The 13,477-nt window shown below is 47.9% G+C and overlaps 1 protein-coding gene across 3 annotated transcripts in view; it reads left to right on the forward strand.

Moving 5' to 3' along the window:
- The window catches only part of MYH11 (myosin heavy chain 11), a 222,992-nt gene that overhangs the window by 32,736 nt on the left and 176,779 nt on the right, over nt 1-13,477 (forward strand). For all 3 annotated transcript variants that reach the window (XM_069647117.1, XM_069647118.1, XM_069647119.1), the window contains exon 3: nt 2,166-2,322. In XM_069647117.1, the coding sequence (XP_069503218.1) occupies nt 2,166-2,322 (157 nt within the window). The remainder of the gene's footprint in view (nt 1-2,165; nt 2,323-13,477) is intronic.

Below are 13,477 nucleotides of genomic sequence, written 5' to 3' on the forward strand. Positions count from 1 at the left end.
AAAGATAAAGCAAAATGAAACAAAAATGCATTTGGCTGCCTGATATGACATACTTATGCACTTAGTTCACAAGGAAAGCCCCAGTGGTTGCTTTGCAAGGCTAAGCGGATAGTCTGCAGGCAAACACTTTCCTAGTGGATTTGGAAGATACACGGCTAGGAAGATCCTGAAGCTCAGAGTACAGATCACAGGGCCCAAGATCACCACGCGCCCAACTTCCTTCATTCCCTTCACTAGAAGGCCCACATTATTTCCTAATGAGCAGAGATCAGAAGGTGCTCCCCGTGTAGCGAGTTAGGGAGCCACGCAGCTCCTTTCTCCTTAGTCTGGCAAGGAGGCGAACATCTGCAGGATCTGACAGTGAGGAACAGCTGCACACAAACTGTGAATTGGGTCAGACAATGAGGGAATAACTGCAGCAAACACCTAATTTCTCTCCCGGACCAGATCAGATGAGCACAAAGTCTGGGCTCTGAGCTGAGTGAGACAATGGCGGGTGGATGCTGTAAACCTGAACCCAGACCGGGCAGTCTAGGGGCACAATTCATGCATGCAGCCCAGGAAGGAAACAGTAGGCCTGAGCAAGGTATCCGTGCACACATGCACAAACCTCACAGACAACATTATTTGGGCATGTGCCAATGCCTTGACATCCCTCAACACAAATTCCCACGCAGACTGCAGCCCTAATGGCATGGGGAGAGAAGGGAAAGGAAAGAGAGAAAAGGAATATCTCCTTGCCGAGCCATAGCCTATTCCTTTTTTAGTTTAGGTTTTCCCCATTTCACTCACAACTCCATTTTGTTGCCTAAGGTGCCCTCTAGAAGATGGCCTCCCAAGTGCGTTGTCATTTTACCACTAAAGTCCCAACCATTTCTACTGGATGGGGTGTGGGTGATGGTTTGGCAGGTTGTAGGTCAAATGATCAAATCTAAATGGTCGACAGGACAAATGCTCGACACCAAAAGGTTGACAGTTCAAATGATCGAATTTTTTTTGTTTTTTTTACATTTTTTTTTTTTGGGGGGGTCCCCCCCAACTCCCTTTTTTTTTGCTAAAAAACACTTTTTTCCCCTAAACGAAAACCTAAAAACATATATATAACTAAACAAAAAATTCAATCATTTGACCTGTCGACCAAATTTTGTTGACCATTTGTCTGTCGACCATTTGACTAGACACCGGTTTGGCAGAGAGCAGCATGGGCAGTTGTAGCCATTCCGGTGCAAAGGCGCATTCTCTTGGAGAATGTGCATATCCATGTCACATCCTAACGGCAGCGAAGTTGTGATGCCTGCATAAGTGAATGTGAGTGACGCGCTTTCGGGTCTAGGCACATCCAGTCCAGGGCAAGACAGGAAGAGTTGTCTTCCGCATGATTCCACGGTGTTGCTTTGATCTCTCCCTGCAGGGCACGTGAGCTCTGCCCCTTCAGGTTACATCGAGTGCTGAAACAGGAGGTCAGTTCACGATACAACCACAACCTACCTCCCCCTCCCGCCCTCACACCCACGGGACGGGTTATTATCTTCAGACTGAACATGGACATGTATGATTACCATGTAAAAACGTTGCCTACACACAGGCCTCGCAAAGAGCTCCCCGTCTGTCCTGCACCTCAGCCTTCCAGAACATTCTCTATTTGCCTATGACGTCTCTGTTTTATTTCTCGCTTTTGTTAGTAAAATACCATGGCTGTAAGATCATAGGGCCTATTTACATTACACTGAAAGCAAGAAACACGGTCCCCTGTTCCAAATAAAGACAATTTCCAATTGAGTGTCCTGAGATACACTGTCCATGCGGTTCATATCATTGCAGGATGAATTATCCCATGATTATAGCCGGATGTGAACTGTTTTACAATCAGTTATTATAAACGAGCTGCCATTTTACTTACACCCACAACATGGCGTCAGAAGATAGTTTCGTTCCACTCTCTAGGAAATTTGTCTTGATTAGACGCAAATGAGCATTGCTGGGGGGCATATAGAAGTAGTACGCTGTACGCCATGCTTTTACCTGAAAACAGGGGATTTAACTGTAGCCTCTGCTGTGGCCCCTGGTCACTCTCAGTCATTTAAGGGTGCCACGCTGTGATCCCTAGTTAAACATGAGCTGTCTTCCTTTGTGTTCGTACTAGAGCCTATTGCTTTTGTCTGCAGACGTATTCCGGCCTTTTCTGCGTGGTGGTCAACCCCTACAAAATGCTGCCCATCTACTCTGAGAAGATCATAGAGATGTACAAGGGAAAGAAAAGGCACGAAATGCCGCCCCATATCTACGCCATCGCCGACACAGCTTACAGGAGCATGCTTCAAGGTAAGGCCTGGTCATTTGTCTACAACAATTACAGAATAAAGGTTGTCCAGGTGTGTAGGGATACGCTCTGTAGCATCACAGTGTGTACCCTGACAGTCGCATATCCAGCCAAGACTGACTTGGGCATATTCACTACGATTCACCGTGGATATTCTATGTTAGGCGCCACTTGTAAATAGCAACATCCGCCATCTTCGTGACTGTGGCGGCTGTCTTGATAGGCGGAAAGATGTTTTGCATGGGGCGGTTCACCCTCGGGGGTTATGAGGAGCAGTCCCACCATTAACACAACATGCAAGGGTGGATGCTGAGTATGGCTTCTTGTCTCCTGGTGGGCTGTCTTTGAGACCTTCTGTGACACCTAATCTGAGAGTGTGCGTCAGTGTGGCAGGTGAGGGTGGTCTCTTGGCTCAACAAGGTCAGTCTAGGAGGCCTTCTGGGACTCCTAATCTGAGACTGTTCGTCAGTGTGGCAGGTGAGAGTGGTCTCTTGGCCCAATGAGGTCAGTCTAGGAGGCCTTCTGCGACTCCTAATGTGAGACTGTGCGTCAGTGTGGCAGGTGAGAGTGGTCTCTTGGCCAGTGAGGTCCGTCTAGGAGGCCTTCTGTGACACCTAATCTGAGAGTGTTCGTCAGTGTGGCAGGTGAGTGTGGTCTCTTGGCTCAGCGAGGTCAGTCTAGGAGGCCTTCTGCTACTCATAATCTAAGAGTGTTCGTCAGTGTGGCAGGTGAGAGTGGCCTCTTGGCTCAGCGAGGTCAGTCTAGGAGGCCTTCTGCGACTCCTAATCTGAGAGGGTCGGTGGCCGATCTCTTTCCTCAGCTGGCTGCCTCTTATGGAACAGCCTCCCACTTCCTCTTCGTCTTGACCGGGACCTCCTCAAATGCCAGAAGCCCCTCAAGACTTTCCTTTTCATCCCCTCCCTCCCTTCTTCACTCCTCTGCTAATCTCATGATCGCCATGATTGTTGACCATGGCCCTTTTGTGTCCTTCTGGGCCCTGGCCTCCCACACCCAATCGCCTTCAGCCTCTGCCTACACAAAGCACTTGCCTTGGCACTTACTGGCATTCGCCACTGTAGACCTGCACTTACCCATTTATTTATTTTTTACAGATGAAAGTTCCCTAGCACTTCCTACTCTGGGCACATACACCTGCTGCTCTCTCACGAGTACGGGCACTCCAGCACTTGCCCCCTCACCCTCTTCCCCTCTCCTCTCCCTGCACTTGCACACTCTGAATGCTCACACGAACTAGTAGCTACGTCTTTATCTTCCAGTGCATTGTTTTCTATCCCATGTTCCCTCCATGTTGCCCTGTGGGCGCTTTGAAATACAATTAACTTGTTGAATAAGCACCTACCAAATGCACAATAAATACAATAAATGGTGTTTTGAAAAGAAATGTAAATCTAGAAAATTTGGAAAATTTGATGTATTTGATATGTTTTATGAATATTTTGGAAAGTTTCTTACGAAACGAAACAAATAAAGAATAATAAAAAATAAAAATAATAAACATGCTAAGTCCTTTATTACATTATATCACAACAGAGAAGAGAGCCCATTTGATTATAACTTACAATATTTCTGAAATGAAAGTTGTTGTGTAGTTAGGTGAGGTGGTGCATGCTTTGGTCAAGTGCTAGTGAGATACAGGAAGTCAGTTAAGGAGGGTGATCTAAGGGTTTGAGTTGTGTCGGTGTGGTTGGATATTTAGCATAAGGTGAGGATGGCAATTGAATGAAAGGTTGGAGGAGGGGAGCGACTCGCGCGAGGCAGAGAATTCTGAGGGGGCAGATCGGATAGAAACAGAGGAAGGTCACCAAGGAGAGCAGCGACAGGGGCAGGGCATGGTAATATGGGAGTGTCACTCTGTGCGGACAGGAGCATGACTTGTAGGGTACTGAGGAAGGTGGGGAAAGGGGAAGAAAGGTCATGAGATAATGTGTTGTGGGATGTTGGTTGTTAGGAGATTTGGTAGACGAGCATGCAAGGCATTGTGGAGGAAAAAGAAGCATGGTTAGGAAAGAGAAGAGGGACAACGTTGACTGGGAAGAAGGAAGAAGAGAGGCGTGAAGAGGATGAGGTGAGGGTAAAGTGGAGTGACAGTGGTCTCAAGAGACAGTGGGAAAATCAATAGATGTGTATGAGTGGTATGCAGTGATAAAATCGCGGCAAAAATGTCACCTGTACAAAAAATCGCTGCAAAAATGCTGTGGTTTGACCTGTTAAAGGTGTACCCCATTACACCATTTGAGGGGAGCTGGGGTTGCGGGGGTGTTCCCCGCTCCCCTTAAATGGTATAATGGGTCTGGGGTTGAGGGGGTGTTCCCCGCATCCTTTACATGGATTGCGGCGGCAAAACCACAGCCTTTTCACCGTGATATGTTGTGTCCACTGTCATTTTTGCAGCCATTTTAACACATGGAACCGTATGAGTGAGGGCGTGGGGACAAAAACATTGAGGGAGTTGTGAGAAAGGGGGAAGGGAAGAGAAGGGAATGAGCGGAGGATGGGGTCTGAGTGATGGGATGCTGTGAGTTAAGGGGTCATTAGATGTGTGTGTGGAAGGAAAGGAATGACATTTAAGGGGTGCCTGCCGGGCTAGTAGGATTGGGAGGAAGAGAGAGCGGAAGGATGAAAAGGTCATAAAGCGAAGGTGTGGTAAGTGATTGGGATCACAGGAAATTGGAGTGGGTCTGTAGCGGTCTAGGTGTGTGTAGGGAACAGAGGCCAGAAAAAGGAGGCGAGTAGCGCGAGGGATGAGGTCAGCATTTGATGGAGCACTTCAGGCCGTATTCATCATGCTGTTTCATTCTCGGAAGGATGCAGGGCTGAGTAGGCCCACGTTTTGGAACTTGTAATCAGGCTCGGACTGGCCTATAGGACAGTAGGGCAATGCCCGAACCAAAAATGCTAGTGTGGGCCAGTTCTTTTGGTCAAAGGGGGCACTTTTATGGACAATGTGGGCCAGTTTGATGAGTTAATTCTCTATGAGGCTAGTAGTTTTGACTGTTGTTACCGAATAAATATTCTTTAATTTGCATCCCATTTTATCAAAAAACTCCCCCTTGTGTACTATTCAAACAGCCTGCCACAAAAGGATTGAATTGCCATTTGCAACTGTGGCCACTTTTACATTGGTGCCCGAGACAATTTCATGCCGCCGTCTGACCCTGCTTGTAATATGCAGGTGGTCCCATGGCAGAGGCATGTGGTGCGTCACCTTGAGTCGGGAAGTCGATTAAGGCGCTATATAAATAACACATCATTATCATCATTAACTATAGGAGGGGGTTAAGACGGCAAACAGGGGTGGAAGGGTGGGAGGAGGAAGAAAAAGGTGCGCTGTCGCGGTCTGAGCTTCGGAAATGTTGGGACTGAAGAGGTGTAAGCGTGGTAGGAAAGGGACAAAAAGAGTAGCGAGGAAAGGCAGAGAGGGAAAACAAGAGGTTGAGGCGAGTTTATGGTGTGTCGTAGGAAACTGGTCGGGAGCCAGAGAGGTATATGTGTAGGTGTGGACGGATTAGGCGGTGAGGGGTAGCGTGTGTTGCTGAGATGACTGAAACAGTATCTGTACAATGCTTCCTAGTCATTGCATCGAATGCCAAAGCATCGAATGCCTTATCATAGAAAAAAAGCATCGAAAAAAAGCATCTAATGCATTTTTTTCCTTTTTTTTTAATGGGATGGGGACCCCCTCACTCCCCCTTTTTTAACCTCAAAAACCCATTATTATTTAAATAAACCCTTTACCATTGAAAAAAATGCATTTGATGCTTTTTTTCGATGCATTTCTTTCTATGCTAAGGCATTCGGTGCTTTGGCATTCGATGCAAAGACTAGATACCCTGTACAATTATACTTTGATGAAAAGCTCTTGCTATGACAGTTGTTGCGCAGTTGGATGTGGTGAGTTTGTGGCTGCGTCTGGTGTTGGAAAGGGGCCTTTCGTGTCGTTCAGTATTGGTGTTTGGTGGGGACTCTGTAGGGATTGGAGGTCAGTGGACAGAGTTGGATCTGGGCCTAAAATTGGCTCAGACACCAATGAAAAAGAGACCCACTGTTATGACAGACTGAGTGGCAGTCAAGGGGGAATTATTTGGTAAGATGTGTTGCAAATGGTGTACTGTTCAGTAACACAGTTAAAAACTACCAGCTGCACATAGAAGTAACTCATCAAACTGGCCCTGATTGGCCAAAACAGGGGGCCACTTTGGCCCAAAAAACTTGCCCCCACTAGCATGATGGCTTGTACTTTGGGCATTGTCATGTTACCCGATAGGCCTGTCCGAGCCTGTCAGTCGAGTTTGGAGAGTTTAAGTGGTGGGTAGGCATGGGTAGCCAAGACAGCTGAGGGGAGGATGAGAGCTGAAGAGGTGAGCGGTGGGGACTGTGCTTCATTTGTGGGGGTGTATGCCAGGACACAGCCCTGGCACTTATGTTTGAGCCCCGGCACTTATTGTCTCAGACAGATGATAGTCAGTGCCTCCATCAACCACAATGCGGCGGTGCGAGCTGTAGTGTAACCCCAAATATGCAGACACTGTGGTAGGCAACTATGGGTGGTGGTAGCAGTGGTGCGGAACTGCGCTCCCGCACTCTCACAGGAGTGCTAGAAAATATTTGGGGCCTGGCACATATTTATTTTTTTACACATTAAGCACTGGGTGGGTCAGTACTGGATAGAGAGGAGTAGTCGAGGTAGGGAGTCACCAGGATGGGTCGGGTGGAGGCCTGTGTGGCAGGTCTGCCTGAACCTATGAAGTGGCTGAGGAGCCAAAACCGGAAGTGATGTTACTGTTCAAAGCAACAGAGGCTCATGGATGTTTCGTTTTCTCAGCATTCTTTTTATTTTATTTTTTTGACTAATTTACTTTATTTCTAAAAAGCAAAAGCCAACGTCGATATGTTGTTTGAGACAAGGCTGACGAAATGGCCGTGCTATGCTGAAAACTTGATGCACAATGTTTCAGTGATGTTTCTAATGATGTGGTCCTAGCGTGGCTGAGTGTCGGCCAGTGATGACGTTTTTGTGTGTTTCCTCAGCCAAATCCACGCATCCGTCACCCTTCAGTCCAGGCTGATTTATTTTCTAGTAGCCCAGACTGCAAATGGAATAATTCGAACTGTAAAGGGGAAAACACCTTTGAAAACATGACCCACATTGCTGGAGCGTGCTAAAGCCAAGGAACGAAACTTTGAACACGTGCCACCACTTGAAGAGAAAAACCTTTGAAACCTTGTACGCGTGCTTACCGCCGCACGTGCCGACTTTCGAAAGATTTTCCCCGGGAGAGCTGCCCCGCTACCCCGGGCAGCACCAGGCCTCTTGCTATGATAGTTTATAGAGGAAAATTGATTTACGTGTTTTTATTTATATTCAATCACAGCCAAATGTTTAACACTGCCCCCTGGCCTATCTTCCTCGTCACCGTCCACACATACTGAGGTCTTATCTGATTGGCAGACCTATCACTAGCGCCACATACAGGTCCTTTTCTCTGCATTCCTAGACACTTCCGAGCCTCCACCAGTCCTAACCGCCTGCAAGCGGGTGAAAGCCAGACTGGTTTAACACAGGCAACTGGGGGCAGGGGTGTTGCTAGGTCTGCAAAAGATGTAGGGCTACACTAATGCAGGGACTGTCAGGACTCGGGGCTAGCTACACCTTTGGTTGTAGCCCTTGAGCTTCTATCTGGGGCTACAACCAAAAGACCAGGGTCCATAGGCCCCCTCAGCAGATCCGGCCTTAAGGGGGGTGAGCCGGGTGACCGCCTGGGGTGCCACGCCCCGCAGGGCGCCATTAGCCCCCGCCACTCCAGCTCGGGGGAGTCTTTCAAGGGCTCCCCCGAGCTGGCATAGTGGGAGAAGGCGCGGCAGCCGGGCTTTTGGCATTAAAATTGCCTGCGGCGGCGGGAGCATTTAATGACAATGGGGTGCTGTTGTCAGCACCCTATTGTCATTAAATGCACCCCTCAACTGTGGGCGCTTTTAATAACAAAAGGTGCCATTAGCCCCCACCACGCCAGCTCGGAGGAGTCTTTCAAGGGCTCCCCCCGAGCTGGCGTAGTGGGAGAAGGCACAGCAGCTGGGCTTCTGCCATTAAAATCGCCCGCGGCGGTGGGCGCATTTAATGACAATGGGGTGCTGTTGTCAGCACCCTATTGTCATTAAATTCGCCACTCTGCTGCGTGTGCTTTTAACAACAAAAGGTGCCATTAGCCCCCCCACTACGCCAGCTCCGGGGAGTCTTTCAAGGGCTCCCCCGAGCTGGCGTAGTGGGGAGAAGGCGCGGCAGGCGCTTCATTGTTATTAAATACGCAGCGGTGGCAGAGCGCATCTAATAACCATAGGGTGCTGATGCACCCTATTCATATCATTACCTCCGCGCCGGAGCGAGGAGGTTAAAAATAAAAACAAAAAAAAAGTGGCACATCCTGGCCCTGACCCCCTCCACCATGCCCCCTGTTGACCAGAGACACGCAGGGGGAGCGCCAATTCGCCCAAGGCTCTGCTGCCCTCAAGGCCGGCCCTGCCCCTCAGCCACCCCAGCAACGCCTCTGACGGGGGGCACTGTGGACCGGCCATGTTGAGTGATGCCACAAATAGAGCAGCAACGAAGAAAATGTCCCAGCTCAATTTTTTGGTCTGAAGGATGGGAGACGAGGTCTTCAGGGTTTGGGTCTGTCTGAAGAAGCTGAGATCGGAGTTCAGCAGCCCAGGAGGCCCTCTGCTAGGAGAGTTTACCTTTTGCTCTCTTTTCAGGAGTGGCATTGGGACGCTGAGTCGTCCATGGCATTGTGTTCCCTACTGATATCTGGATTTCTGCCTCGAGGGATTCCAATGGTGCTTGACAGCCGCTGCTGAGCAAGGGCAAAGGCAGTGGTCCAAGTGTTTGTACATTCATAAGAGTGGGGCTGAGACGCTAGATAGCCTTGTACCACTGGGGTCTACATTTCTCCAGGGCAGGTGACTGCAACCTTTGGCTGTCCAGATGTTTTGGACTACAGCTCCCATCAGGCTTAGCCATAGTCATTAATACTGAGGGATCCTGAGAGTGGTAGCCCCAGAACATCTGGAGAGTCAAAGGTTGCAGAACCTGCATGAGGGGGTTGTGCCTTTGAATCCTTCTAGATAGATGCTTTGTCGCCCAAAGAACTTGTCCCTGGTTTTGAAACCTCTACATGGGCCGACTTTTGATCCATTAGCAAAGTTATCGTTGGAGTTGCTTTTCTGATACAGCGCTCACTAGGGTGGCTGTCACGTGAATTTGCAAGTCAAGCGATTTAGAGGCTGTGGTCTGTTAACAGTCTAACTTCAGTGATGCTGGGTGTATTGGTCTTGATAGCGGCGCCTGAGTTCTGGCATAAGACCTCTTGACCTTTCCATCTGAATCAATCGATGAGTTTTTTTCCCTCATCCATCTTCAAAGGATTTACATGATTTAAAGTTTTTCCGATATGCAAAGAGTGTTTTCATTTATTTGTTCAGATCTAATTTTACCCCCGAAAATGTGATAGCCTGTTTCTGACCTTTGAAACAGCTTTCAGGAAGCTGGAGCACACGACAGGAACACTTAGATTGTGGATTAGTGAACCGATGGGGGAGTCGTACAATTTTCCAGGAGTTCCCTTGACTCCAGTGATTCAGTGTCGCCCCAGTAGCTGTGCGTCAGCTGCGCGAGGAGGAGCGCTGGTATTGCGTCTTACTGGTGCTGGCCGAGCAGCAAACGGAACTGTTCCATCTGCCGCTGTTTCTCCTCACCAGCTGCAGGTGCATGCTTTTGGTGGAATAATAATGTTTACAGCCCGCTTCTTTCAAATGCTAGGCAATGCATTAGGAAATGAAATAAGCACCATTGATACTCTAAAATGGGTCTACGTTAAAACAACGCATTTTTACTGCCACGTCGAAAACCTTGAATGTAGAACAATATTTGTTTTAGTTTTGAATAGCGGGGGGAGACCCCGAAGCCCCTCCTCTCACATCCCCCCATTTTGATAAATACCCCAACCCCTATCTATTTTTTCGCTTGAAAACATTGTTTTCATGCAAGGTTTTGTACCTCGCAGTATTGGTATGCAACGTTTTGTAGTGACACCGCGTAGTCTATGCCGTTTTCTACACCTGGGTCGCGACCAAGTGATGTTACTCGACGTTATTTTGTGTAAGGAGGAAGAGTGATGTTGGTAGGCCACTTGAGGTAAGGCCGCTTGCTGTGAGTCGTTCTTTCCATGCTCCCAGCCATCCTATATCATGATTGGAGGGACAAGAGCTGTAATTGAATACAGTGGTGGTTTGTGGAGTTCTCTCACCCTTCTAGGGTCATAGGAAGCATAAGTGGACGGGGAGGAAAGCCTTTAGTATGGATCCAAAGGCTTGCCTGAAGTGTAAGACCTCGGTGTGTGAGTGCTGTTTGTTTGTTTATTTATTTATAATGCGCTACGAACGCAGGGGTAACTGTGCGCAGGTTACAAGGATATGCATTTTCTTAGTTACACATTTGCCAATACAGTAATAACAAATCAAAAAAATGTACAATGATATAAAATGTGCACAGAAGAATATACAATATGGTCAGAAATAGATGTTCAGCATCTGTACTGGCTGTAACAATAAAGAGAAGAGAAGGCTTGGTGTAGCTGGGATTACCTAAAGTAATCAAGAGGTTTTCCAGTAGCCATATCAGTAGCCATATCAACCAATGAGCATATTATACCAGTGTGTCTATCAGTTCAAAACCTATTATGGGTAAAGTGTACTCAGCCAAAAGGGGGTGTCCTATCGGGGTGCCACTGGCTGTGTGTGATTCCGCAGCAAGGTACCAATGCTGCAAGCAGATCGGCATTGGGCGCAGGTGAAATAGAAAAGGGTGACTTGCATTGCTTGCTCTGATGCCATCTACATTGAAAGCCTGTGGCGGGATCCAATGCCCTCCACGTCTTGGCGGTCATTGGCTCACCTGGTGTGTGAATACTAGGCTAGGAGTGTCCAGTGAAGGGCCGCCACCCCAGCGAATTCATCGGCATGGAATCCTTGCCATGATTTGCCTAAGAAGCTGAAAGACATCCTTTTCGATTGCGAAAGTCCTTGTGGATGAACCAATGGGGCTGTTGTGCTCAACCTCCCGCAGACTTTTTTCCCTCTGAATATTCAATATCTCCACACCGGTGGGTGAGTGTTTCCCTACATCGCTGTCAAATCATGGAACGCCCTGTTGCGCGACATGCAGAGAATTGAGGACCAACATCACCGTCCCTGAGGGAGTAAAGGCCAGAAGGCATCCATCAACTAGTGCATTTTCTGTCTGGCCTGGTTTAGGTTTGGAAGGGCGATACACCTAGGGTGAAACACGTGCTACGTCAAACCACACTAATTGCTTCAGACATTGACTATTAGGGCATTATGACATGCTTTGATGAACCAGCTCAAACCACACATCTGGACGGATTGATGGCGCAATCCCATTGGATACTGCTCCAAGGGACTCGGGAGATCCAATGGCAGGGGATTTCCCCACCCCGGCGGCGTTTAAACACGAGAACGGAGCATAAACAATTTACAGTGTGCCTGCAATATTTGCTTGGACGGGAAGTGAATCCATACATTCAGCCCTCTAACTGGATAAGCTGTTGTTGAGCTGCTTGAAATTAGCATCCTGGAGAGTGCGGGGGCCGGCGAGGTGGTGAGGGCACAATTAGCCTGTGAACAAGCCACTTGGGCAGTGTGAACAGGAGATAAGATTACACTCCGGCATGCGGCTAGCAGGATGTGTCTCGTTTCTTGTGTTTGCTGCTGATAGGACCCGTTTCCTTTTACTTTGCCTGACAATAGGACCACTGTCACTACATGTGAAACTTTTAAACTACATCAACTGACAGTTCTTTGCTGTCCAGCAAACGTGTCGCAGTCACAGCAGTCGTGTTGGCCAGGCCTGCCTTTTTGGCGGATAAACTGCAGGTTTATGTTGGTCTTAAATACAAGTGAAGCCTGAGTAGCATAAATCCGAATATTCCAAGGTTATGTCATTCCAGGTCCGAATATTGCAAGGTTGCATCATTCCCTATCCAAATATTCCAAGGATCTGTCATTGCAGGTCAGAATATTCCAAGGTTGCATCATTCCCTGCCCAAATATTCCAAGGATCTGTCATTCCAGGTCCGAATATTCCAAGGTTGCATCATTCCCTGCTCAAATATTTCAAGGTTCTGTAATTCACCGTCTGAATATTACATGGTTCTGTCATTCCCTGGCTGAGTATTCCAAGGTTCTGTTATTCCAAGTCTGAATATTCTAAGGTTCCATCATTCCCTGACCAAATATTCCAAGGTTCTGTCATTACTGTTCTCAAAAGTCCAAGGTTCTGTACTTCCAGGTCCGAATATTCCAAGGGTCTGTCATTCCCAATCTGAATATTCCAAGGTTCCGTCATTCCGGGACTGAGTATTCCAAGGTTCTGTCATTTCCAGTCTGAATATTCTATGGCTCCATCATTCCCTGTCCAACTATTCCAAGGTTCCTTCATTCCGTACTGAGTATTTCAAGGTTCTGTCATTCCCAATCTGAATATTCCTAGGTTCTGTCATTCCTGGTCTAAGAATCCCAAGATTCGGTCATTCCCTGTCCGAATACTGCAAGGTTCCATCATTCCCTGTCCAAATTTTCCAAGGTTCCATCATAACTGGACTGAATATTACAAGGTTCCGTCATTCTTGGTCTGAGTATTTCAAGGTTCTGTCATTTCCATTCTGAATATTCCAAGATTCCGTCATTCCTGGTCTGAGAATTTCAAGGTTCCGTCATTCCCTGTCCGAGTACTCCAAGGTGTCATTATTCCCTGTCCGAATGTTACAAGGTTGCATCTTTACTGGCCTGAATATTCCACTGGTCTGTCATTCACGGTCTGTATATTCCAAGGTTTCATCATTCCCGATCTGAGAATTCCATGGTCTGTCATTCCCTGTCCGAGTGCTCCAAGGTGTCATCCTTCCCTGTGCGAATGCTGCAAGGTTGCATCATTACTGGCCTGACTAGTCCAAGGTTCTGGCATTCCCGGCCCTCTACACACGCCTTTTCTGAGGCCTCTCCCTGGAGCTTGGCATTCTCAACCTCTCGCCATTCCTCATTTTACTCCTCCACAGGACTTTTCAAAGA

This window comes from Ambystoma mexicanum, chromosome 2q (assembly GCF_040938575.1).
Source record: "Ambystoma mexicanum isolate Mex_15411 chromosome 2q, UKY_AmexF1_1, whole genome shotgun sequence".
Lineage (NCBI taxonomy): Eukaryota > Metazoa > Chordata > Amphibia > Caudata > Ambystomatidae > Ambystoma > Ambystoma mexicanum.